This window comes from Chionomys nivalis, chromosome 3, assembly GCF_950005125.1.
Source record: "Chionomys nivalis chromosome 3, mChiNiv1.1, whole genome shotgun sequence".
NCBI lineage: Eukaryota > Metazoa > Chordata > Mammalia > Rodentia > Cricetidae > Chionomys > Chionomys nivalis.
In genome coordinates this window covers 103095093-103121025 of record NC_080088.1, presented here as the reverse complement: position 1 = coordinate 103121025, position 25933 = coordinate 103095093, and the positions used below count along the sequence as shown (strand labels likewise).

Below are 25933 nucleotides of genomic sequence, written 5' to 3'. Positions count from 1 at the left end.
CATGGTTGTAAGTTCATTCTTGATAGCTCAGTGGGTAAAGCACATGCCACGTGTGCAAGCGTGAAGACCTGCATTCAGATTCCTAGGACCCCCATGTGGATCCAGACACTGAAGTGCATGTCTATAAACACAGCACTGTTATTGCCCAGTGAGAGGGGAGGCACACAGGAGATTCTCTGGAACCTGGAGGGCTGGATACCCTGGTGTGCTCATCACCAAACAATAAGAAATTTTGCAGAATATGAAGACAGAGACCAGAGGTTGTCTCTCCACACACATATTATGGTATGTACATGCCTGCACTTACATACATACATACATACACACACACACACCCCTGCATGAACGCATGTGGACACATATACACACACTTATACAAGAATTCCACTCCTAATTTGAAATGCTCCAAATTGCCACACATCACAGAAAGTTTCTTCAAAGAGAAAACATCAAAGACACAACTTTTAGAGCCTTCCCAGGTTACCACTGGCCATCAAAGCAGGGTCAAGTTGTTTTAAAGTGCATGCTGGGCAGGGTCTGGGCTCCACTAACCCAGCAATAGGGCCTTCAGACCTGAAACCAGACTCTCTCTGCAGCAGGTAAGGATAAAAATAGCTAAAACTTTGGAGTCTGAAAAGACAGCAATACCTTTTAAAAGTGTAACATGAAATAGTGTCCCTGCTTTTTGTGGATGTATAGTTTGGGCAGGGAAATAGTCTTTTATTAAAGGGATGATCGTAAAATTCTTTCCCGAAAAGATCACCAGTTTAGGACAAGAAAGAACTCTGGAGACAGGCCCCAGGGGAAGCCAAGAGCATATGGATTTGTTAAGCAAGTGTGAAAGGATCTGGCTGAGCCAGCCTGGTGTGGGGTGGCTGGAAAAGTCGATTGGAGGCTGTGCAGCCAAGCCTGTTCCTGCCCCACTCTGCAGTAGCTCTAAGGAAGATGTGAAGGGGCTGCAATCAGCCCAACCCCAGGTACTTTCTTCTTCCTTTCGGTTTATTCTTCAGTATCATGCCTGAATGAGGGTCATTCCTGACCACAAATGCTCCAGTCTCTCCCCAGACACCATCCTTATCATTTCATTCTCTAAATTTGAAGAGTGAGTTTATTATTTGTGTGCATGTGTGTGAATCTGTGTGTTGATATGCACATGAACTCTGTGTCCATGGTGATCAGAAGAGAGCACTGGATTCCCAAATCTGGAGTTACAGATGGTTATGAAGTCCCAAAGTGGATGCTGGGAAATGAAGCAGTATACACTCTTAACTGCCATGCCTTTCTCCAGCTCCCAAGCCCCCTCCTCAAACTCAGATTCTTTCCCAGAACCCTTAGTAATCTTCCTTTGACTAATATCCCCTATTTATTACTATCTGTGGACTGAATTACTTAATATCTAGCCTCCAGCCAGATTGTCATTGTTATGACGTCAGATATCTCTGACTAATTCAGGTCTCAGATTAGTGAGCAGCTAGCTTTCTTATATAGTCCAGGACTACCTGCATAGGTATGGTGCTGCCCACAATGGACTGGGACATCCTACATCAATTAACATTCAAGACAACCTGTCACAGCCGAGGCAATGGATCAGCCTCATCTGGAACCCTCAGATGAGACTCCCCTCTCAGCTGACTCCAGGCTGTCAAGTTGACAGAGCCAAAGTATGGTGTGTTAATGACATACTTTCTTGCTGCAGAGAACAGAGACAGCCTAGTCACAGGGGAGTACGTATGTAAACATTTTATAAATAAGGAAGCCACATCTGTCCTCAGAGTAAGGAATGAAACTGCCTCATGGCAAAGCAGGGCAGGATGCAGTATGTCCTAAAGCTGTCAGGCTATTCCAAGACCAGAAGAGCTTGGGGGAAAGAAAGAGGTCAGCACCCAGGCTGGCGTAGGTGAGGAACCCACTCCTGGTCTTGAGCAACAGCCAGGGTACCGACACAGACAAGATGAGCATCACATTATTCCATGTTCCAGTGGCAGCTGCGTCACACTCCACCCATGCAATTATTTTCTCCCCTGAGCATCAGTTCAGACAGGAAATAGTACATAGGGGTTGCCATGTGATGCCCAGATGACAGGATGTCCTCCTACTTCAGAAGGCTATGCATGCAACTTTATCTGCAGCTAGTCTTTGCAGCTGCAATCAAGTTAACAGGAGGAAGCTGGCCTAATCCAGTAAGAGTGGCATTCTGACAAGAAGATGCATTTGCTCCTTTCCTGCTACTGTGATGAAATGCCATAACCAACAGTAATTTGGAGAGGGTTTATTGTAGTTACGTGTTTCAAAGGGACAGTGTCCATTATGGTGGTGAAGGCATGGCAAGACAGCCAATAGGAAGCTGGCTGATCACATTTTCATCCACACACAGGAAGCAGGGAGACAAAACAGGAAGTGGGGTGAAGCTATACATACTTCTCAAAGCACATCCCTAGTGATGTATGTCTTCCAGCAAGGTTGCACCTCCTAAAGGCTCTACAACTATCCCCGACAGTGCCACCTGCTGGGGAACGAGTGTTCACACATGAGCCTAAGGGGGACATTTCTCATTGAAACCACCACAGAAGAGGAGACACAAAGATACAGGGAGTGACATGTGACTATAGAAGCAGAAAAGGAGGGATATTGCTGCAAGGCAGGGGTACAAAGTATCTGGTGGTCATCACCAGGAGCCAGGAAGAAGATGGGACAGAGTCTCATTGTGACTTGCAGAGGACACACGTCACTCTCCATTATAATTATTTTCATGTCGCTTTTATTAGACCATGGACCCATGAGATGTCACCATGACCACAACTTAAAGGCAGGTGGGTGGGGGGAGGCTTGGATTCGAGAAGAGGAACCAACCAGGCCTAGTGGTGTATGCTTGCAACTCTAGCCACTAAAAAGACATAGAGCATCCTGGGCTACACAGTGAGTTCAAGGAGTTCAAAATCAGCCTGGGCTACACAGGAAGTTCAAGGACAACCTGCGCTACCTACTGAGACTCTGTCCTACAGTTTAAGAAGTAGAAAGAGTGCCAGGAACTTAACTGACTAATATAATGCTGGGAGAATCCTCCATTCTAAGCACAAACAGCCTTGATCTCCCTCAGGACCTTAGGCAGCTGACATGGGCACTGTGTGTGTGGTTTCTCTTCTCAATGTGACAGTACGCGACGGGTACCATTAAGAAGGAAGGGCCCACAGCTCCTTCTTCAGTCCACCATGGTGGCAGGAGTGTGTCACTGGGGCTGCTCACATTTTAGTGGACTAGGAAGAAACATTAGGTGGTATCCAGGGAAGTCTATCACCTCCAAGGCTCACCCCCCCCACCCCGGTCTGGTGACATAGGCTCCTTTTCCTAAAGATCCCACAAGCTTTCGGATAGCACCACCTATGAGTCTGTGGGAGACATTTCACAGTCGCAACATGACAGACATCTTCCCTCTTAGTGTTTTAGGAAGCAAAGACGGGAGGAGACAGGATTTTTCATACAAGCACGTCTCCATGGGCCAGAGAATGCAACACCAGAGATGGAGCCTGTTGGCTTTCCTGAGAGGTATCAAAGGCCCAAGGGACTCTGAGGCATTCCTCTGTTTTGCTGAGGAAGCTCCGGGATTTAAAACAGTTGGATTAGAAGTCCCCTGGGGTGTGAGCCCAGAGTGTTTCTGTGTACATTTTCTCCCGTCGATGGAGAGGGCTGCTTACACTAACAGAAAATAAAATAGTTTTATCCAAAACAGAACAGTAGCACTCTGAGTGTCATTTCTGGCTTCTCCAGGAAAATCGTGAAAACTGCCAAGAAACATACCAGGATACCCCCTTCTATACCCCCTTCTATACCCCCTTCTATACCCCCTTCTATACCCCCTTCTATACCACCTTCTATACCCCCTTCTATACCCCCTTCTATACCACCTTCTATACCCCCTTCTATACCACCTTCTATACCCCCTTCTATACCACCTTCTATACCACCTTCTATACCCCCTTCTATACCACCTTCTAGTCTCCTGGCCCAGAAACACAGGTATAAATCTCCTCTCCGTCAGGGAAGTCTTGAGTGGAGAGAATGGTATAAATTCAAGTTCACGTTTACAGGGAATCAAATTATTGCTTTATTCCCAGGGAGATGAATAAGAGTGACAGAGTTTCTGGAGTTGTAAAAATAGATGGATGCTTCTTATAAAATAACTCACAGACGTCCGAGATCATTTATGATCGAATCTGGCAGGCCGGGGAGTGGGCGAATGAATTCCAAGCAGAATAACCCACACAATTTTCCAGCCGTAGAGTAAATGGTGTGGCTATTATGATAACACATTCTGGCAGAGCAAATGTATCTCCTCTTAATAGAAATACATTAGGCGCCATTTATAAAAATATCAACAGAGCAGTTCTGTTTCTTGAACTATAGCTTAGACATAAACATCACACAATTTATGGATGAGGAAATCCAATTTCATGCCATCTCAAACACATTTTTTGTTTATTACGTAAGGACAGTTCTCATATACAAGAGAGTGTGTGGCACGAACTGTGCGGGGCGGGCATGGTACATGCCAGTGTGTGTATATAAAGACTGCAGTAGAGGGAGCCCTGAGTGAGGAAAATCCTGAGTGTGTTGTTGAACTGGGATCAGTCCTACCAAGGACCCCAGCACCTCAAACCCATGGAGGAATGGCAGAGCCTTTTCCTCAGGGTGAGGCTCAGAGGGACATGGCGAAGCCTGCAGTTCTGGTCAGTGTGAGGATACTGACAGCATGTAGGGACAGTGTCCACAGTAGCTTTCTCTCCTTGGTTATTCACAGCCTGGAGACTGCTCCCATGGAAGCTAGCTAAGCCGGGCTCCTTGTTCAGCTGTAAAACGTGAACTCTACTTTCTTGTTCACCTGTATGTAATAAACCTGCCTTCCTGTTCAACTCTATACAATACACAAGTGGAATTTCCAGGGTGCTGCGGTACTTCTCCAGCGGAGAGGCCAGTCTACCACACCCCAGCTTTTCTGGGTGTCTGTCTGTCAGTCATTTCTGCCTTTCCTCACCACCCTAGTCAGGGCCAAGCCTCCGAAGCCATGTGTGAATACAGCAGACGGCCAACACCCTATCTATTACAAATAGGATTGTTTTAGGAGATATGTTTATCCAACCCTGAGTGTCTACTCGGTCAGTGGTTCTCCACCTTCCCAATGCTGCGTCCCTTTAATACATTTCCTCGTGTTCTGGTGACCCCCAAACCATTATTTTGTTTTTACTTCATAACTGCAACTTTGCTACAGTTAGGAATCAAAATGTACATATCTGATTTGCAGGATGTCTCATGTGAGACCCGACCAAAGGGATCAGGACCCACAGGCTGAGAACCATTGTATTAGATGCTGATATCACTGTATATCAGCAGTGTTTACAGAGTTGCCCCGGTCATGAAAAGATAAATATTTCAGGCAGTCTGTGGAAACAATTACAGAACTTCAAGTTGAGTTGAGTCTTCTTGGACAATTACTTGATGTCTGTTCAGCCCACTGCTGCCATTTGTAAGCTGAGATCAATAGTGACTAACGGGTGTCTTGGAAGCACAAGAGTCTGTGCTGTTTGTGAAGTGTCACAGGGTTAGTTCTGATCAACAGGACTTTTGCATGTTTGCGTGCATGCATGTGAGCATCCTTGCATGTGTGCCTGCATGTGGAGGCCAGAGAGGTCAACATCAGTTGCCATTCCTCGGGCACCATCCTCCTTGTTCTGTGTGAGACAGACTGTCTCCCTGACCTGGAGGTCACCCACCAGGCTAAGCTGGCTAGCAGGCAGGCCCCATAGATCTTCTTGTATCTGATTCCTGAGTCACGGTGGGTTTACAGGCATGCATCACCATGTTTGTCTTAAAAAATGCAAACTTAGAAGGCTTGATGGCTTCTTACAACCTTAAACAGACATCTTCTTAACTACTCCAGTTACTCAGTTCCTAGGTATTTACTTGAGAAAAATCAAAACATGAACCCAAAAAAGGTTTATAGGGGAATTCTCATAATAATTCCATATTGAAAATGACCCAACCGTTCTTCAGCAGGGAAATGAAAACAAAGGGTCACCTTGTATTCTCATAGTGAAATCTTTCCTTCTCAACAATCCAAAGAATGCACCACCTAGGGCTGTGGAGATGGCTCAGTGGGCAAGGGTGACTATCAAGCAAGTTTGGTAACCTGAGTTCAATCCCCCAACCCCATAGATTTGAGAGAAGAGAACTGACTCCATAAATTGTACACAATGCCCCATACACAAACACAATGATAATAATAAACTGAGTCACAGAGAAAAAAGAATGAAGCTGAATGTAGTGGTGCACCCCTTTAATCCTAGCACTGAGGAAGCAGAGGCTGGTGGGTTTCTGTGTGTTCAAGGCTATCCTGGTCTACAAAGTGAGAGCCTGTCTTTTTAAAAATAGAGCTTCTGGTTTCATGCAGCAACCACATGAGAAACTCAGAAACTCGAACTGAGTTGACTGTGGCTAACTACAATATGGTCTAAATATTCTGACGCCATTTTCATTGGGCTCTGACATCTTCTCCACTGACCAGTGGCACAAGGTATCAGAACATTATAACCTAGATGGAAGGGTCTGGGGAAGCAGAAAGGACTGAGGAGCCAAAGGAGGCTCTTCTCAGGCATATTATGTTCAATGTCACATTGGGAGATGATTGTAGAGGTTTATGCAAATGTGGGAACCTTCCACTTGAGACTGACAATCACTGTGGTTTTATTATATTAAATTATGCCTTCATAAAAATACATATAGGGTGGGAAAATGACTATAATGGATTTAGACACATAAAAAGTATATTTAAAAATTTTTGACACCAAATTACCAGGAAATAAAAATGACCTCTTTGGTCAACTTTAGAAGTTGCCATGGCACCGACATCTTTCTAAAAATTGTTTAAGTATAAAGAAGGAATGAGCATTTGCCAAGCTTTTCTGGCTTGAAGTGTGTTTCAGCTACCCAGACATCTGAAGAGGAAAGCTTTCTGATGAAGAGTTACAGCTTAGCAATGCAGAATGGATACAGATTGTTAAAAAAGAAAATCACTATTTCCCAGGCACTAATGAAATAATGGATGTAGGGGAAGATGCTGGTGCTGCTGACACCATTAATTAGATGAAAGGTTGATGGGGGGATTTTATAACGCATCAGTCAAGCTGACAACACCTGAGTCCAGCATTGCATCTTAACACCACTGAAACAGGACAATGGGAACTGTGTTAGCTCTACTAATGTGCATGGCAGGAAGAGCACAGCATGATCTATGGTTTGTTGGCCTGTGAGGGAGTGAGAAAAGGGGAAAGGGAGAGACAGAGGAAGGAAGAGAAGATGTAAAGAAAGGAAGAGGGAAGAAGAGATGAAATAAAGGGAAGAAATGAAGGAAGAGAGAAAAAAAGAGTAAAAAAGGAAGGCAGGCGAAGGGAAGAGAGGGGTATAAGGAGGGGAGAGGGAGGGAGCAAGAGAAGAACAATAGAAAGAAGGCAGGAAAGAGGAAAGGAGGAAAGAACTGTGGTGGTCTGAACAAGAATGTCCCCCCTACAGGCTCGTGCATTTGAATGCTTAGTTGGTTCTTCAAAGAGTGGCAATGCTTGAGAAGGATTAGCAGGTGTGGCCTTACTGGAGTAGGTGTGGCCTTGCTGGAGGAAGTGTGTCACTAGGGGTGAGCTTTGAGGTTTCAGAACCCAAGCCAGACACAGTGTCTCTCTTCTTGAAGCCTGTGGATCCAGCCTGTAGAATTCTCAGCCACTTCAGCTACTTCCTGGTACCATGTCTGTCTGTGTGCCGCCATGCTCCCCGCCATGATGATAATGGACTAAAATGAAACTGTAAGCCAGTCCCAACTAAATGCTTTCTTGTAAAGAGTTGCTCTGGTCATACTGTCTCTTCCCAGCAACAAAACATAGACTAAGGCAAGAGTAAAGTGAGAAAGGGAGGGGGGAAAAGGGACAGGAAATAGAGAGAAAGGGAAGGAGGGAGAGATGGAAAGAATGATTAGAATCAACTTTCTGTATCTAAGTACTTGAGATATGACTCAGGGGTAGAGTTTTTAATGGTTGATTTCTGGCATACAATGGAGATGAAAAAGCAGAAACAGAAGTAGCAAGCAAAAACCTTTCTATATCTTCTTATGATTTATAGATAGTAGACATTAGAGTCACCAGTTAAAGATCCCAAGGAGAATCAATTTATCCAAATCCAGATTGTGCAAAACTTTATAAGATAAATGATGGCTTCTTTTAAAATAGGAAAGAGAAATGGAGTTGTAGAGATGATTCAACGGTTACACAGAAGACCATGTCTAGTTCCCAGCATCCATGTTGGTATCTCACAAGTACTTGTAACTGCAGCTCAAGGGGTCACAACATCCTCTTCTAGCCTCCATAGGCACCTGCACTCACAAGCATGTACCCCCCATACAAACACATGACTAAAAACAACAAAATCAATCTTCGAAAAAATGAACAGAGTGTAATTATATGGGGAAGAGATTAAAAGATACTTACGAGACACCAAGGAAGTGTGATGTGTACGCAGATCTCGTTTGAAGTCTCATTTGAACAAACCAAGTGTTAAAACAATGTGCTGTTTGAGAAAAATGTGACAGCATTTTGAGGAATATTTTTGTGAAAATATGAATATTAAATTTTGTTAAGTGTCATGTTACATCAAGTCTATTATGTTTTAAGAAAGTCTTTATATGTTAGCAGAGAGCCAAAGGTAGTTTAGGTTCATGTCTGGGAATTTGCTTTTAAAACACCAGGAAGTTAATAGAAAAAAGATCCCAAACACAGCAAAATGTTGACATTCATTTAACTTGAGTAATTCATGCATTTGGAATCATTATATTGTTCTGGTTTTTTTTTTTTAGTGTGTTTCAAATTTCCCTAAGAAAATATTGAATTAAAAGAAAGGAAATGGAGGCTGGAGAAAGTGGGTAAGAGCACCGGTTGTTCTTCCACAGGACCTGGGTTCAATTTTTCACATGACAGCTCACAACTATAATTCCAGTTCCAGTGGACCTGACTCCCTCACACAAACATATGCACAGGTCAAATACTAACACACATATAAATTAAATGAATAAATTAAAATTACTAAAAAAAAAGAAGGAAGGAAGGAAGAAAAGAAAGAAAGTCGGTCAGAAATGGCTGGGTGTTAGTAGCACATGCCTTTAACGGCAACACTTGGGAAGCAAAGATAGGTGGACTTCTGTGAGATTCAGGCCAACCTGGTCTACAGGAGGAGTTCTAGGACGGTCAAGACTATACAGAGAAATGAAAGACCAGAGAGAGAGAGGGAGAGAGAGGGAAGGAGAGAGAGAGAGAGAGAGAGGAGAGAGAGAGAGAGAGACAGACAGACAGAGAGAGAGAGAGAGAGAGAGAGAGAGAGGGAGAGAGAGGGTAGGAGAGAGAGAAAGAGAGAGAGAGAGAGAGAGAGAGAGAGAGAGAGAGAGAGAGAGAGAGAGGAGAGAGAGAGTTCATATCACAATCACAATTTATCTTGAAGGGGTAGAAGAAAATTAAGAAACAAAGAAATCTAGATCCATTTACTCAGTCAGGGTAGAAAGAATACCCAACTGGTCTAGAATTCAACTTTAGGGACCAGTGTGAGGGCTTGGCAGATAAAGGTGCTTGCTGCCAAGGCTGATGACCTGAGTTTGATCTCTGGGACCCATGTGACAGAAGAAGAGAACAAACTTCTGCAATCTGTCTTCTGACCTACATACACACACACACCTCACAACTCACATGTTTCACCCTCATACACATGATAATAAATAAATAATAAAATTTAACTCTACATAATTGTAGACATCCTACCAAGAGAATCCGGTTTGTTCTACAAATTATTTCTATTTCTTTGTGTCTTTTGGAAGTTCTCTCAAGACAGGGTTGTTTGGTGTGTGTGTGTGTCTATTATAGTTATACACCAGGCATGTATGATGCACACACACACACACACACACACATGTCGCCCCCTTCCACAAATTAGTGTGCCAACATGGTGGACTAAATCCATGTAAAACTTGAGAAAGCTTTAAAAGGAATCCTAAACACAAAAGAACAGAGTTAAGCATGGCTTGGTAGCGGCATTTTCTTGGGTGGGCTCTGTTCGCTAGAAGTAAGCAGAGGCATGGCTTCTTTAAGAGAGGTTTTCCTTATTCAGCAGTAGTAGAAAAAAAGCCATGCCATTTTGAAATGCTAGCTTTCTAGGCTGTGCTGTCAGCACCACCTCTGGCTCTTTCAGGAGGCCGAGCATTTAAATGGGGTCTGTAAGCAGCATGTTACAAACAGCTTGATGTCTCAACATAGACCCATTGAATACTTCGAACTGGGGCAGTGTGTGCAGCTCAGAGGCAGTGAACAGACCTCCTCTGCCATGTCGAACTGGGCAGAACAAGCAGGCAGGATGTATATATTCTAGTAATAGCACATCGCAAGTTTTTAATAAGCACTTAGCATTTTAAGAAGTGCTCCTGGACAATAAAGAATTACAGATACACAATAGGACAGATTCAGACATAAAAAAACTCTAAATGGGTCACAGTATTAGATAAATGTACATAGGCTTGGGAGAGAGAAGAAAAAGAGTATAGAGTTATAAAAAGAAATAGACAGTCAAATTGAAAGGAGTAAAGAAAAATAACCCATGTAAAGATGAAAATTTCACAGAGAGTCTGGATTATGTAAATTATTGTTTTTTCTTTAAATTTTTTGACTGTGAAGGAGCTAAGTAACCAACATATATACTTTAAAAGTATCTTGACTTCAGAATTTGAGTCTAAGGATATGTTGCTTTGGAAAAAAGGTTCTTCTTTTGTTTCCACAGAGGATGAGAACCTATGAAATCATCCCAGACTAATGTAGTTTAATGGACCAAGACCCCTTGAAAGGTTGTCTTGAACACCCTTCAAAAAGTTACTTTGCCCAATAAACAGCAGGAAGCAGTTTGGAGAATAACTACACCCATATTCCCAAATATTGTTTATTTATAAATGTTTCTTTACATTTAAAGGGAGATGAAGGCAAAGGCGTAAGTCACAAGCAATCCCACGCTAGTTTGGAATTATGATTAATATAATGGTTATTTATTTAAAGGGGAAAAAACTTACAGATCACCATCCCAGACAACAGCCCTCTGCGCAATCAGGAAGGGAGTCTAGTTGCCAGAAGCGGAGCAGGAAGTAAGGGAGAGCGAGGAGGGAAGTGGCTGCTTTTATAAAGGGAGAGAGACCACGCCCCAATGGGCTGGTATCTCAGCGGCTATTGGCTGGAGGAGCGGAAGGACCTCCTGCAACAGGGATATATGCTATAGAGATTTTCATTGGTATGGATCTTGCTTTATGGATACAAATTTAAGGTCAATTTTGTTATACTGTATATATATATATATATATATATATACATTTCTGCTCTTGATTAAGGTATTGTGTTTGTGCAGCTCATTTTAAAATGTGATTTATAATCAAAAATATACGTTAATAGGTAATCATCTATAATAATCAAGCTTGTAGTCATGTTAGTTAGATTTTTTTAGATGTACAGAGATGAATTTCAGATGGATAGGGATTCTTCAAATCTTTCAAAGACTACAGAATATGGCATTTAAAGTGTTTTAAGAATTTAGGACTTTTCATGACAATGAGACTCATCTGCTCCTGGTAGCACCAATCTACTTCAAGAGGAAGATAGGCATTGAAGAGGTTCCTTATGGAGTTGGTTGAGTATTTGGCCAAGAAACTGCTCTTGCCTGAACTGCTTGAAGAACTGGACATGCAGGACCCAAAGAGAAATGACTGCTGAACTTGCCTAAAGGTGAGACGATCTTTTGGGGTTCCTGCTTCATGAAAGAGTCTACTAGACATTCTGCAGGACACAGAAGAAAGTTACTGACAAACTGCCAATATAGATGGAACTGTCTTTGAAATTTCCTGCTTCACAGAAAAGTTTGCTGGATATTATGGGCCTGTAGACTGAAGATGGATACCCCAATGGAACAGAAGAAATTTGGGTGACTGTCCAGACAGTGAGATGTCTCTGTCAATTCTAGAGTTTTGGAAGTTGCTTACAATGAACTTATTGTTTACTTAGGTAATATTATATCCTTCTGGAGTCTTTGATGGAGTTGAAGAATTTATAGTTATAGTTTTCCCTAGTTATAATAAAAGATAAAGTATATATATACACACAAAATAAATATTGTAACTGTAATTCTTGCTTGATACCTGTTTTGTATATGTAATTTTACTATGTTAAAGTTAAAAACCATTTTATTTAAACAGAAAAGGGGAGGTGATGTGGGAATCCCCTCTGTATGCTGTGAATATCATTGGTTAATAAAGGAACTGCTTTGGGCCTATAGCAGAGCTATAGGGGAACAGAACTAGGTGGGAAAACTAAATTGAATGCTGGGAAAAAGGAGGAAGAGTCAGGAAGAAGCCATGTAGCCCTGCCAGAGAGAGATGCCAGAACATTTCCTGGTAAGCCACAGCCTTGTGGTGATACACAGATTAATAAAAATGGATTAAATTAAGATGTAAGAGCTAGCCGGGCGGTGGTGGCGCACGCCTTTAATCCCAGCACTCGGGAGGCAGAGACAGGTGGATCTCTGTGAGTTCGAGACCAGCCTGGTCTACAAGAGCTAGTTCCAGGACAGGCTCCAAAACCACAGAGAAACCCTGTCTCAAAAAAACCAAAAAAAAAAAAAAAAAAAAAAAACCAAAAAAAGATGTAAGAGCTAGCCAATAAGAAGCTAGAGCTAATGGGCCAAGCAATGGTTTAATTAATATAGTTTCTGTGTTATTATTTCAGTTCTGGGTGACCAGGACAAACAAGCCCTCCTCCTTCAACATATATGATGGTTTGAATAAGAATTCTCTGCCAAGGGTCCATGAGATTGAACACCCAGTTGGTGTTCTGTTTGAGAGGGTTCTTTAGGTTCATGAATAAAGGAGAATAAGATAGTAAACTTTCACTTTCTGGTAGCCTGGAAGTGACCGTCTCTCTCCATTTCCCCTTAGAGACAGCTGCAGGGCCAGGCTTAGTGATACTCCTATATTGTAAGGGCTCATTATACATTATACCTCTTCTCTGGAAACTAATACAGTGGAAAAATCTAATAACATCTCATTTCAACTTATTTAAAAGTAATTTATCTCTTCTTTCCTTGGAGATCTTTTATCTCTTAAGATTCGGAGATTTGGACTGGTGAGATGGTTTATTCCGTAGGTAAAGGCTTGCTCCCATGCCTAACAACCTGAGCTCCATTCCCAATGCTCAACAGGGTGGAAGGAGAGAACTAACTCCTGTAAGTTTTCCTCTGACCTACACACACACACACACACACACACACACCGTAACGCACAATTGCAAACATATACATACACATGTGTACACACACAAAATATTAAGAAAAGATCCAGATGCTGTCGTCACATGTTTTGTCAGTGGTTTCTGATTAACATTACCCAGGAAAAACACCCAATCTTTCAAGATCTGCTCTTATTTTCCCTTCCAGCCCTGAGTAGTGTGGTCTTGGTTGCCTCTGGCCCTGCCATCCATTGACTGCTTTAGTCCCAGGCATCTGGCTGCTTTGCATGGAAGCAATCGCTCACTCGAGAGCCAGCTCTGCTTCTTTAGTTTTCTGAACCAGAGGAAAACTCCCTGTTCTGATGCATCTTACCCACCGAGGACAGGATTAAGAGGGAACACAGGGTTCTTAGAAAGATCTCGGAAGGACCTGGTTCCTGTAAAAAACAAAACAAAACAAAACAAAACAAAACAAAAAAAACTGCCAAGAAAAGACAGCGTTCGCAATACCAAACATTGCTGTAAAGTGTAGAATGCATAGCAAGTCAGACATCAAAATACTCCACAGGCCTGGGAAATCTATGCTATTTCTTTCCTTTTTAAAATGTGCTGATTTATTTCTGAGCATGCCCATGCTGTGGCACACATGTGATTGTCAGAGGACAACTTCTGTGTGGATTCTGGAGGCTGTCAGGCTCCCTGGGGCACCGCTTTACACACTCTGCCATCCTGCCGGCCCTCTGTGTAATTTTTATAGGTGAAATTATATACACACATGAACATGTACAATGAGTGAAAATCATATTAGTGTATGCAGAAAGTTCTCCACTCCTTCCTGTCCGCTTCCTCCTCTCTCTCTGCCCCTCTTTTTCCTTTTTTCCTTCCATTCTCTCTTCTTCCCTCCTTCCCTTATTTCTCTCCTTTTTATTTCTTGCCCTTTCTTCATTTCAACATAAGCTCTCCCTGTAGCCTAGGCTGGTTTTGAATACATCATCTTCCCAGCTCTGCCTTCCAAGTGCCAGGATGGCAGGCACGTACCACCAGACCTGGTAGAATGGGAATCAATTTCCTAAAAGGACATTTATTATTTAGCTAGTGTTTGCTTCATGCGGTATAAACCAGGAATATAACCTATAAAACAAAGCAGTGCGCATCCATTTCTTTCACGTAACAGGGAGCTCTCGTGTATTAGCTACTTTTTGTTGCCGTGATGAAAATACCTGACATAAGCCTGGCTCATGAGCTTGAGGATTGGAGTTCAGATCTCCAGAAACCCATGTAAATGCCAGGTGTGCATGGAAGACCATCTGTAATTTCAGCCTCAGAAGGAGGAGGCAGAGGATCCACAGAGCAAGCTAGTGAGCAACACTATTCACATTGGTGAACTCTAGGTTTGACCGGGAGATCCTGCCTCTATGAATAAGGTGGAAGAATGATAGAAGATGATTGCATATATGAACCTGGGGCTTCCATGTGCAGAAACATACAAAAACATGTATGCTACACACATGTACATGCATGAAAAATGGAAAAAAATTTGAATGTACAATTTAAGAAAGAAAAGATTTGTTTACTTATGTATAGTTATAATGACTCCATTGTACACACAACAAAAAAGTTTAAGGATTGACAGAAAACTTGCCTGGCACTCAAAGCCCTGAGTTCCATTCCAGGTGCTACAAACAAACAAAGCACTCCTAATTTTCTAAGACAGTGTTTTCAACCTGTGGGTCACAATCCGCTTGAGGGACAAATGACCCTTTCTTTCACAGGGGTCGCTGAAGCTCATCAGAAAACACAGATGTTTACATTATGATTTATAACAGTAACAAAATTACACTTATGAAGTAGCAATGAAAATAATGTTATGGTTGGGGGTCACTACAGCATGAAGAACCGCATTAAAAGGTCGTAGCGTCAGGAAGGTTGAGAACCACTGACCTAAGAGATCAGATATTATGTTCATCTCTCGCTAGCAGCAACTCCATAGGTGCAGGTATGTTAATTAGCTCGATGGTACTGATTGTAACATGAGCTGGGGGCCTGCTTGTTGTCTGGGTTTTTTGTCCCGCCTGGTACCTCACAACTGTTTAGCCCCCCCCCAAAAAAATCACACATAGGTCTCCATAAATTATAAGCTGATTGGCCCGTTAGCTCTAGCCTCTCACTGGCTAACTCTCACATCTTGATTAACCCCTTTTTCTGATCTATGTTAGCCATGTGGCTCAGTACCTTTTTTCAGTGGGGCAGGTCACATCCTGCTGCTTCGGTGGCCTGGGCAGGAGTGGGAGGAATCAACTTCCTCCTTCCCAGAATTCTTCTGTTCTCATTACATCATTTCTACTTCCTGTCTGGTTTTCCCACCTGTATTTCCTGCCTGGTCAATCAGAGTTTATTTATAACATGATTGACAGAATACAGACAATTCTTCCGCACCAACTGATCATTTCACACTGTCATCTATCAAAACATCACAGACTAAACAGCTTTAAGATATACAGCTTTAAGGACAGCCTAGCAAAACCTACGAGTCAAAAGAAAAGGGGAAAGGAAACCCGTCTGTGAGTGTGGGCAGAGGAGCATCACTCTAATGAACTTCAGCAACAAGCTTTGCAGCCACTGAGAACAGCCTGAATTGGCCTCAAATGTGGGGGGCCCCTCTTGTCCCTGGTGACCCCTCCAGTCACACATCTACTCCTGCAAGGACAGTGCTTCACCCCCATCCCCACACTTTCTCCCCTGATGTAACCTTTTACCCTTCATTGGCACTGTTATCAGAGTGTATACAGATGTTCATATCATTCTTGTATTCAAGGAAAAAATGGGGACATGGATCTGGAGGTAAGAACACTTGTGCAAGCATAAAGACCTGCGTTCAAATCCCTAGCACCTAAGTAAAGAGCTGGCCATTGCTGTAACTCCAGGACTGTGTAAAGTGAGTCCAAGGAGAACTGCTGTGGCTTGCTGGCCTAGTCTAGCTAGAGGCTCAGCCAGGGACCCTGTCTCTAGGGAATAAGGTAGAGAGTTGCTCTGGTTGCATTTCTGTCGCTGTGACAAATACCCTAACCAAAATCAATACTGAAAAGGAAGGGTTTATTTGGTTTACTATTCCAGGTTATAGTCCATTATTTTGGGGAAGTCAAGTCAAGAACTTAAGCATCTGGTCACATGCACCCATAGCCAAGAGCAGAGAGAGAACAAATACACCCTTCATTCCTCGCTTGCCTTCAGTTCTCATACACTGTTCAGGGTCCCTTGCCTAAGGAATAGCCTCCCGTGGTGGACTGGGTCTTCCTTCAACCACCAACAACTGGAGACAATCCTCTACAGACAAGCCTACAGGCCAAACTTATCTGGAAAACTCCTCATGAAGACTCTTCCCAGGTGATTCTTGGTTGTATCAAGTTGACGATTAAAATTAACCCACAACACCATCAAAATGCTTTGGATAGAAATTTTAATTCAGGAGACTACTTGGTTTTCAGAAGAAATTAAACAGATAAAAGTATCAGGCTCTCTACTTAACAACCAGAGCAGGTCACTGAAACATGAGATACACTGGTCAGTCTTTAGAGACAGAAAGCCATCCACACCCAAGAAGTCTTGATGTCTCTGCTTAAGTATCTCCGCTGGAATGGGCTGGGATAAACGAACCACACTTGATAGGTTTAAGAAGCTTGTAACATACCTCAAGGATGAAGTTCACATCACAAACCAGGAGGAAGGTATGCCAAATTACCCACCTTGATTCCAAGTTCAATATTCTCTCCTCCATACACATCCATCCCAGGGTCCAGCAGACCGATTTCACCAAAGAATTTCCTGTTGACCACGAATGAGCAGCCAATCATGGCTGGTGTTCTGTGGGAGAAAGAAAGAAGCAAGATTGTCAATGTGTAGGTAGGTGACGTCTTTTTTTCCCCAGACACTCATACGGTAGGCAGGGATTTCTGCTCTAGTCCTCTTTGAGCCCTTGATTTCCTCACTCCCTATCTCCCCATAAGGCTGCCTTTTAGCTGCAGAAGGACAAGGAGTGTTTGCATCTAGGAATATCACAGAACCCTGATAAATAGGGTAAAAAGCAGTCTCATGTATGCATGGTGTTGCGTCTACCACATGGAGAGTGGTTCTCACTGTACTCCCAAAAGAGAGTTGACTCCGTGGAGGACCAGTGACTGTGTAAAGGAATTTCAGTATGAGCCACAGCTCTAATCTGCTCAACCCAGGAAACAGGCAGGAACGGTTAAACTTGAAGCATGAAGGTAAACAAGAGGATACGTGATGGTTAATTTTCAACTTTAACACTCTGGGTCTGGAATCACCTAGGAGACACACCAACAGTTGTGCTTCTGAGGGTGTTTCCAGAGAGGCTGATCCTGATGGAGTCACACCACTGCTGATAGCATCTCCTCATGAAGAAGGCTTAACTGAGGAAGAAAGGATCTGATTCCACAAGTGGAGGGCGGCACCATCCCATGGGTTGGTGCTCTGAACTGAATAAAAAGGGGAGGGCAAAGTAAGCAGCAGCATCGTTTCTAGTTGCTTCCTGACTGTGGATACAGTGTGGCCAGGAGCCTCGTGCTCCCAATGCCAGGATGGACTGTGCCCTCAAACTGTGAGCCCAAATAAACCCTTCATTTCTTAAGTTGCGTTTGTCGGGTGTTCTGTCATGGCAATGGGTAAATAACTAACATAGAGTCCAAAATCCAAAGAATCCAGTATCCATGCTCTGTCTGGAGACACTACACCTGGAAGCTGGTGTCTTAGGAAGGGAGAAGACTCAGAGGGGAAAGTATTTGTGTCTGTGGGTATCCAAGACATTGCTCCAAAAAAGCTGAAATGCCTCCTCATTGAAACAGGACTAAGGAAAGACAGCTCTTCAGGGAGGTGGGAGTCCTCCGGAGACCAGAGGAAGCCTGTCCTGTTCGTCTGCATCCTGGGTACTTCATCAGACCTTGGAGACAAGGGCTGAGAGGCTGATCCTGATGGAGTCACCCCACTGTTGATAGCATCTTGAGAAGAAGTTGTGGTTGGAATCTGCCACAGTATCAAGGAGTCTGACAGACTGTGGGAAGGCCAGGCAGAAAGGAGCCTAGGATGAGGCCCCAGGATGCAGGATCCCTTTGAAACAAATGTAAACAAAGCGCTGTGGGGTGCCTCATAATGCTAGGAACAAGTGACATTCTTAGCCAAACATTGTGACTAGTTGGTAAAAGATGACTTAGTTAAAAGATACACACACAGTCAAGCTGGCCATAGTGGTATACACTTAAAATCCCAGCAGGAGGAAGGTGGAGAAAGAAGGGTTTGTGAATTCCAGGACAGCCTGGCTGCAGAGAGAGTTCAAGGCAACCCTTTTCTACGTCTCAAGTTCAAGGCCAGCCTGAGCTGTATAATAAGTTCAAGGCCAACCTGGGCCACATAGTGAGTTCAAAGAGAGCTTGGGCTACATGGTGAACTTAAGGCCAGGCTAGAACACATCATATGTACGAGGCCTATGTAGGGTGCTAAGTGAGTTCAGGCTCAGCTACGTAGTTAATTCACACCCAGCCTAGGTTACACTAATGAGTTGAGGCTGGGCCAGCCAGCATTGTCATTGCCAGTCAATTCAGACCATAACTGCTTGCTATTCCGGGACCATCTGAAGGGACTTAACACAATCAGCTGTCCTTTGCCTGGGAGAAACAGTTCCCTGGCAGGAAGCTGCCGCTTGACATAATGAGACCTGCTGTGTCCGGTGCCAGGTGAACTATCCTCATCCTCACCATTGGTGAACTGAGAACAAAGTGTGGCCTCACTTCCACTGTAGGCATCCATGCCACCTGTCCAACCATGTGAGCCGTAGTCAATAGCACGCCGGGGATGATGAGATTCTTGAACGCCTGCGTACATCCTCACTTTTTCAAGCTCAGTGGTGATTACTACCATTAGCACAAACATTTCCACTCAAAATCATTCAAAAATGATAATCATATGAAGGGAATCTGCCAATGCCCTAATCGCTCCATTACAGAGAAGAACAGAAATTAAAAACAATCACTTTTATTGTTGCTATTATACAAAATATATGCACCACACACAACCAGTCCAGCTGACAGAGAGAGAGGCAGGAAGGAAGAGAGAGTCAGCCAGGAATGGGTGGTAGCCACGAGAATTCCCATTCAGAGGGATCAAGCATTCTGGGTTTCCATGCTGGTCCTTTTTATAGGTTTGACCAAGAGCTTGGCACTGTTTGCTTCCACATCTTCTATGGTTTGAACCTAAAATATCCCCCACAGGCTGTTTGAGAGGACCTTTAGGGGGCGAGACCCAGGTGAAAGAGGTAGGTCACTACAGGCGTGGAGTTTTGAAGGTCATACCTCAGACCTGATTTCCAACCTCTGGTTCTTGGTCCACTATAATGTAAGGAGTCTCTATCACAAACTCCCACCATGAACTCCTCCATGTTTTTCCAGTCATGATAGAAGGAATGAGACATTCCAAGACATGGGCCAAAAGATTATCTTTAACCCAAGATGAATGGCAATGATTATTAACTTGAAGGGACCTGGAACCACTTAGGAGACAAACCTCTGGGCATGTCTGTGAGGGAGTTTCTAGATTGTGTTCTTTGAGGAGATGTCTTAGGGTTTCTACTGCTATGAAGAGACTCCCTGACCATGGTAATTCTTATAAACAAAAACACTTAACTGGGGGCCTTCAGAGGTTTAGGTCATCATCGTCATGGTAGGGACAGGGTGGCATGCAGGCAGACATGGTGCTGGAGAAGGAGCTGAGAGTGAAGACGGAGCTACATCTTGATCCCCAGACAACAGGAAGTAAACTGAACTAGGTATAACTTGAGCATATGAGACCTGAAAACCCGCCCCCACAGTGATACACTTCCTCCAACAAGGCCATAACTCCTTCAACAAGGCCACACCTCTTAATAGTCCTATGAGCTTAGGGAGGGCAGGTACATTCAAACTACCACAGGTGGGAAGACCCACCCTGAACAGAGATGTCACCATCCAATAGTCCGGGGTCCTTGACTAAATGTGAATGCAATGTGACTTCTAATTTCTGCTGCTTTGACTTCCCTACCATGATAGACTGTATCCACTCAAACTGTGAAGCACAAACAAAACCTTCCTTCCCGTAGTTGCTTTTGTCTGGTATTTTGCCATAGCCAAGAGATAAGCAACCAGTGCACACCTATAGTACACTGCTGGAAGAGACTTCTGGGTGGAGTTCCTACCTAGACTCCCCCACAGAGGGGCTGGAGATGCATCTCACTGGTAGATGACCTGCTAGAACCCCCCCCAGTGTGGAGTTATGGGAGGGTCACAGCAGTAGAGCTCCTGTTTAGAATCCCTCAGGGAAGGGCTAGTGGCATGGCCAAGTCACAGCACACTTATTAAGCAGACGCAAGACCCTGGTTTCAATCCACAGCATCCTCACAGACATCTCGGCATCAGCTTCAGCGACTCTTGCTCTCAGAGTATCATCAACCCCGGGGGCTTTCAGCAGTTGTTATCAGTCCTCTGCTCATAGGCTTCACACCCATGGAACTGGTTCTTCATCAAATGGAAACACTTGGAAATGAAACTGCATCTGTACTGAATATGTCCAGACATTCCTTCTCACCCTTAGTCCCTAAGAATATAATGCACACTTGCACGTTGATATCGTGCTGAGGTTTTCAGTGTTGAGATGATCAGTGGCCCAGGAAGATGTCGGTGTTGTGGGAACACCACATTGCCTACGTAAGGGACGAGCATACTGGATTGGGTGGCAGTGGTGGGTCCTAGGACTGGTCCTCCAGGCACAGAACTGAAGGAGCACCGTGTCAACTTCTTTGGCAATAGGCATCCTCGCTGTTAACATCCCAGTTACTACAGTACACATTGTGAGGATGTCATGCTCCACTGATTCTCTACGTGCTACCCCGTAAACAGTGTGAGGTCCACGAGGGGATGCTGCCCTTCAGTTCCAGAAGCTGGATGTTAAGGACACCAGCTTGATAGAACAGAGGAGGGTGGAGAATTATCTGCTGCGGGTTTCTCAGTCCAGCAAAGCCCTTTATTGAGAACCTCACTACTTTGGGGAGATTCATAATCTTCAAAGTGTCACTGCTTTAGAGATGTCATTAAGCCCATTTCCTGTCCAAGGGATCTGACACTCAGAGACTGTGCTTATCTAATGTTCCCTTACTATAGCAAAACACCCGAGATCATTCGCTTACAAAGCGAAAAGGTTTATTTGGGCTTAAAAGATTTCAACCTATATTTAGTAGTTCCATTGCTTTCTTAGTATTTATTATCTTATTGTTAATATTATTACTATTACTATTATTGGGCTCAGGGGATAATTTTAAAGAGCCAGTTCTCTCTTTCCATCATGTGAGTCCCCTGGAATGAACTCAGGTTGTCAGCCTTGCTGTAAAGCCCCTTTATCTGCTGAGCCACCTGGCGGCCGGCTTCAGCAGAGGGCACTGTATAGCAAGGGTACGGCAGAGAAAAACTGCCTCCTGGCCAGAGGGCAGGAAGAGAAGAAAAGAACTATCCAAGGGCATCCCCCAACAACGTGTGTGTGTGTGTGTGTGTGTGTGTGTGTGTGTACAGGTGCACATGGATGTGGAGGTCAGATGATGACCTTAGGTAACATTCTTCAGGGGTTGTCCAACTGGCTTCGAGCTGGACAAGTAGGCTAGCTTAACTAGTGAGCTCCAGGGATCCACTTGTCTTGGCTGCCCACTTTAAAAGAATATTTTTAAAAGATTTTTTTCACTGTGTAAGAGTGCTTTGTTTACACACGTGTCTGTGTGTGCACCACCGCATGTGTTACCTGGTGCGCGCAGAGGTCAGGAGAGGGACTCAAGAGTCTCTGGAACTGTAATTACTGATGGTTGTTAGGGACCATGTGGGCACTGAGAATCGAACCTCAGTCCTCGACAGAGCAGTATGTGCTCTTAACCAATGACATTTCTCTAGCCCCAAGGTATGGTATGGTTAGGTCTGTCCTCAGTGACGTTCAGGTCCTCGTGTTTTCATGCTTAAAGGGTAAGTATTTTACAAAAAAAAAAAAAAAAAAAAAAAAAAAAAAAAAAAAAAATCAATCTTCTCAGAGTCCATTTCTTTTCTTTAAATTTTTTTATACACACACACACATATATAAATACACACACACACACACCCTGTTTTGTCCACATGTATGTCTGTATACCATGTACCTAGCACCTATGAAAGCCAGAAGAGAACATTTGATCCTCTGAAACTGGAATTATGGATAGTTCAAACCTGCCACATGGGTGCTGAGAATTGAATTCAGGTCCCCTGCAAGAACAGCAAGTGCTCTTAACTGATGAGCTATCTCTCCAGCCTTCACCTTGGTATTTTGAGACAGGGTCTAGACTGGAGCTCACCGCGTAGGTTAAGCTGGCTGGTCAGTGAGCCGCAGGGATCTTCTTGTCTCTCCCTTTCCAGCACTGGGATTACGAGCACATTCTACCACGCATACCTGGCATTTTATATGGGTTGTGGGGATTGAACTCAGGCCCTTACACTTACATGGCAAGCAATTTACTGACTTTTCAGGTTGATTCTAAATGTCAAGTTCCGTGACTGCTGAGCCACCTATCTCTCCAACCCCCAGAGTCCACTTCTTAAAGGTTCCATGACTTTCCATTGCCAGCTCGCTGGGGAGCAGGCCTTTAACACCCATGACTTAGGGAATATTTCTGACACAAACTTCAGTAGAGGTAATAATAAAGAGTTGACCAAACACAGTTCCATTCATCTGAGCAGCGACGACCCCAGAGCTACCTGGTGGTGGCAGAATCCCCTCCACTCCTTGGTACATTATTGCCTCCCCAGCCAGATAAGCTAAAACCCACAGCAGCTAAGAGCGCTCCCACCACATGAACCAACAGGTCCCATTCTGAAGCTTTTTTGGGGGAACTTGCGGGCTGCTAAACACTAAAAATATAATTTGGGGGAAGGAGTTGGCAGGCTTGGAGAGTTTTAGCTTACATGGGAGAGTAATTTAATACTCAAAGTTCCATTTGTCTGTGCTACACATATAAATACCAGAAGGGTTAGCACCCCTGCCTTTGAAAAGAAATCAAACTCCGTATTCGACACACACGTATCTCACAGATCGGACCCAAAGGCCAAAGCTTTGCGGTTCAATGGAGGGAGCATTTTTCGCGTTTGTTGCTGGGGAGATAATTCACCCTGGAACAACTTCCTCCGAACCAACGGGGTGGGGGAAGCAGGCTGCCTGGGTGTTAAGAGCCTTTGTTTGTGGGGGGGATAAAGGAAAGGCTCATCTCCTCTCTCCTCGAGTGTGATTTTTCACAGATGGAGGAAGAAAAAAAAAAACCCACCCTTCGGTGAGGATTAAAGTTGTCAGTTTCCGATGCCTGCTTCCTTGGCTGACTGATTTCTGCTCAGGCTTGTTTCATTGAAACAAAGACCATTTTCCACCCTCTCCAGAGAGATGCTTCCTAGGAACCATTTCCTCAGCATAACACTTTTGTTCTTTGCTAATCGCATTTGATTTAGTCTTTGAGGAACTGATTCCCTGATAGGTCTTTGAAGAGTATTTTCTTAAAAACATGGTGGGTTCTCAGACGTGATCTTCTTTAAAGCCATTATCAGCCATCAGAACTTCTTAAAGCCGTGTGTGTGTGTGTGTGTGTGTGTGTGTGTGTGTTCACCTTGCTTTGAGGCAGAATCTCTTGCGGAACCTGAAGCTTGCCACTCTGACTAGGCTGACTGGACCATGAGCTTTGGGGATCCCCCTGCCTCTGCCTCCTTCATCACGTTACCATACCTGACCTTTTACATAGGTTATGTGGTAGTGTGCTGATTAGGTTTTTGTTGTTGTTTGTTTGATTTTGTTTGTTGTTGTTGTTTGAGACAGGGTTTCTCTGTGTAGCCCTAACTGTCCTAGAACTACTTCTTGTAGACCAGGCTGGCCTCGAACTCACAGTTTTCTGCCTGCTTCTGCCTCCCAAGTGATGAGATTAAAGGTGTGCGCCACCACCACCCGGCAGCTGGTTAGTTTTTTGTCAACTAAACACAGGCTGGGGGTGGGGACATACAGAAAGAGAGAACCTCAACTGTGAAAATGCCACTCCATAAAACTGCGGACAGTGGACAAATCTGCGTGGGCATTTTCTTGATTAATGATTGACTTGGGAGGGTCCAGCCCATTGTGGCACCCCTGGACAGGTGGTCCTGGGCTTCATAAGAAAGCAAGCTGAGGAGCTGGAGAGAGGGCTCAGCAGTTGAGATCATGGCTGCTCTTACAGAGGATCCAGGGTTGGGTCCCAGCACCCATGATAGTTCACAGTCATCCATGGCTCCAGTTCCAGGGTATCCCCTGATGCCCTCTTCTTACCTCTGCAAGCACCAGGCAAAATAATCATACACATAAAATAAAATAAGAAGAATCAGAGGGGAAGAAGAAGAAGAAGGAGAAGAGAAGGAGAAGGAGAAGAAGAAGAAGAAGAAGAAGAAGAAGAAGAAGAAGAAGAAGAAGAAGAAGAAGAAGAAGAAGAAGAAGAAGAGAGGAGGAAGAGAAGAAGGAGGAGGAGGAGGAAGAGAAGGAAGAGGAGGAGGAGGAGGAGGAGGAGGAGGAGGAGGAAATCTGAACAAGTCATGGAAAGCAAGCAGTGCTCGCCCATGGTTTTTTGCTCCAGTTCCTGCCTTGAGTTCTTCTCTCAGCATCTCACAGTTATGCAGTGTAGCTGGAGAGCTGTAAGCTGAAACAAACCCTTTCCTTCCCACTTTGGTCATGGTGTTTTCTATAGCAATAGAGAGCAAAGGAGGCAAGGTTTGAACTGAGGCCCCCATGCTTGTGTAACAAGCCTTTTTGCAGCTTAGCCACCTACCCGTTCCTGGGCTGAATATTTTTATAGATGAATATCTATCACTTGTGTCTTGATGGGAGCAAAAACCCTAAACCTTAATGGAGCAAAAATGCATTTCTCATAGTCACCAGTTTTACCGTGAGCGAGTTCCAGAGAGGAGTAAAGGAGGACCATGAGCCAACATCAAAAGGTCCTCTTTAAGGCTGCTTTTCCTGAGTGTTTTCTCACAGTGACGAAAGCAACCAACGCAACTGCAAATTCAGCTCCAAGCTTCCTTATGTCTACTACAAGCAGAGTCACTGGGCTCATCTGTCGCCTCTAAAAGATGTTTCTAAGAGAGGTACAGTTGGGACTGGGACAAGGTGCGGTCCGTGAAATGCTCATCTTGCAAGCACAAGAACTTGAATTTGATCCCCAGAATCCAGATTTTAAAAAATTGCATACAGTGACATGCGCTTGTAATCCCATCATCCAGAAGGAAGAAACGGATGGGTCCCTGGGGCGCAGTGTCCACCTGCCCGATGTAACTGGTGAGTTTGTGGCCAGAGAGAGACCCTGTCTCAAAAACCAACATGGATATCATCTGAGGAAGGACAACTCAAGTTTACCTCTGCCCTCTGCACAGCTGTGCACCTCCCAGACACCACACACACACACACACACACACACACACACAGTTGCAATTATTCAACCCACTGAGGTCCAAGAGATAATGACCTGGCGAAGTCTTCAGCAAACACAACAAACT

The 25933-nt window shown here is 44.1% G+C and overlaps 1 protein-coding gene across 1 annotated transcript in view; it reads right to left on the bottom strand.

Moving 5' to 3' along the window:
• Galnt17 (polypeptide N-acetylgalactosaminyltransferase 17) overlaps positions 1-25933 on the bottom strand; it is a 439204-nt gene that overhangs the window by 73386 nt on the left and 339885 nt on the right. The window contains exon 6 of the mRNA XM_057764269.1: positions 17072-17189. Coding sequence (XP_057620252.1) covers positions 17072-17189 — 118 coding nt within the window. The remainder of the gene's footprint in view (positions 1-17071; positions 17190-25933) is intronic.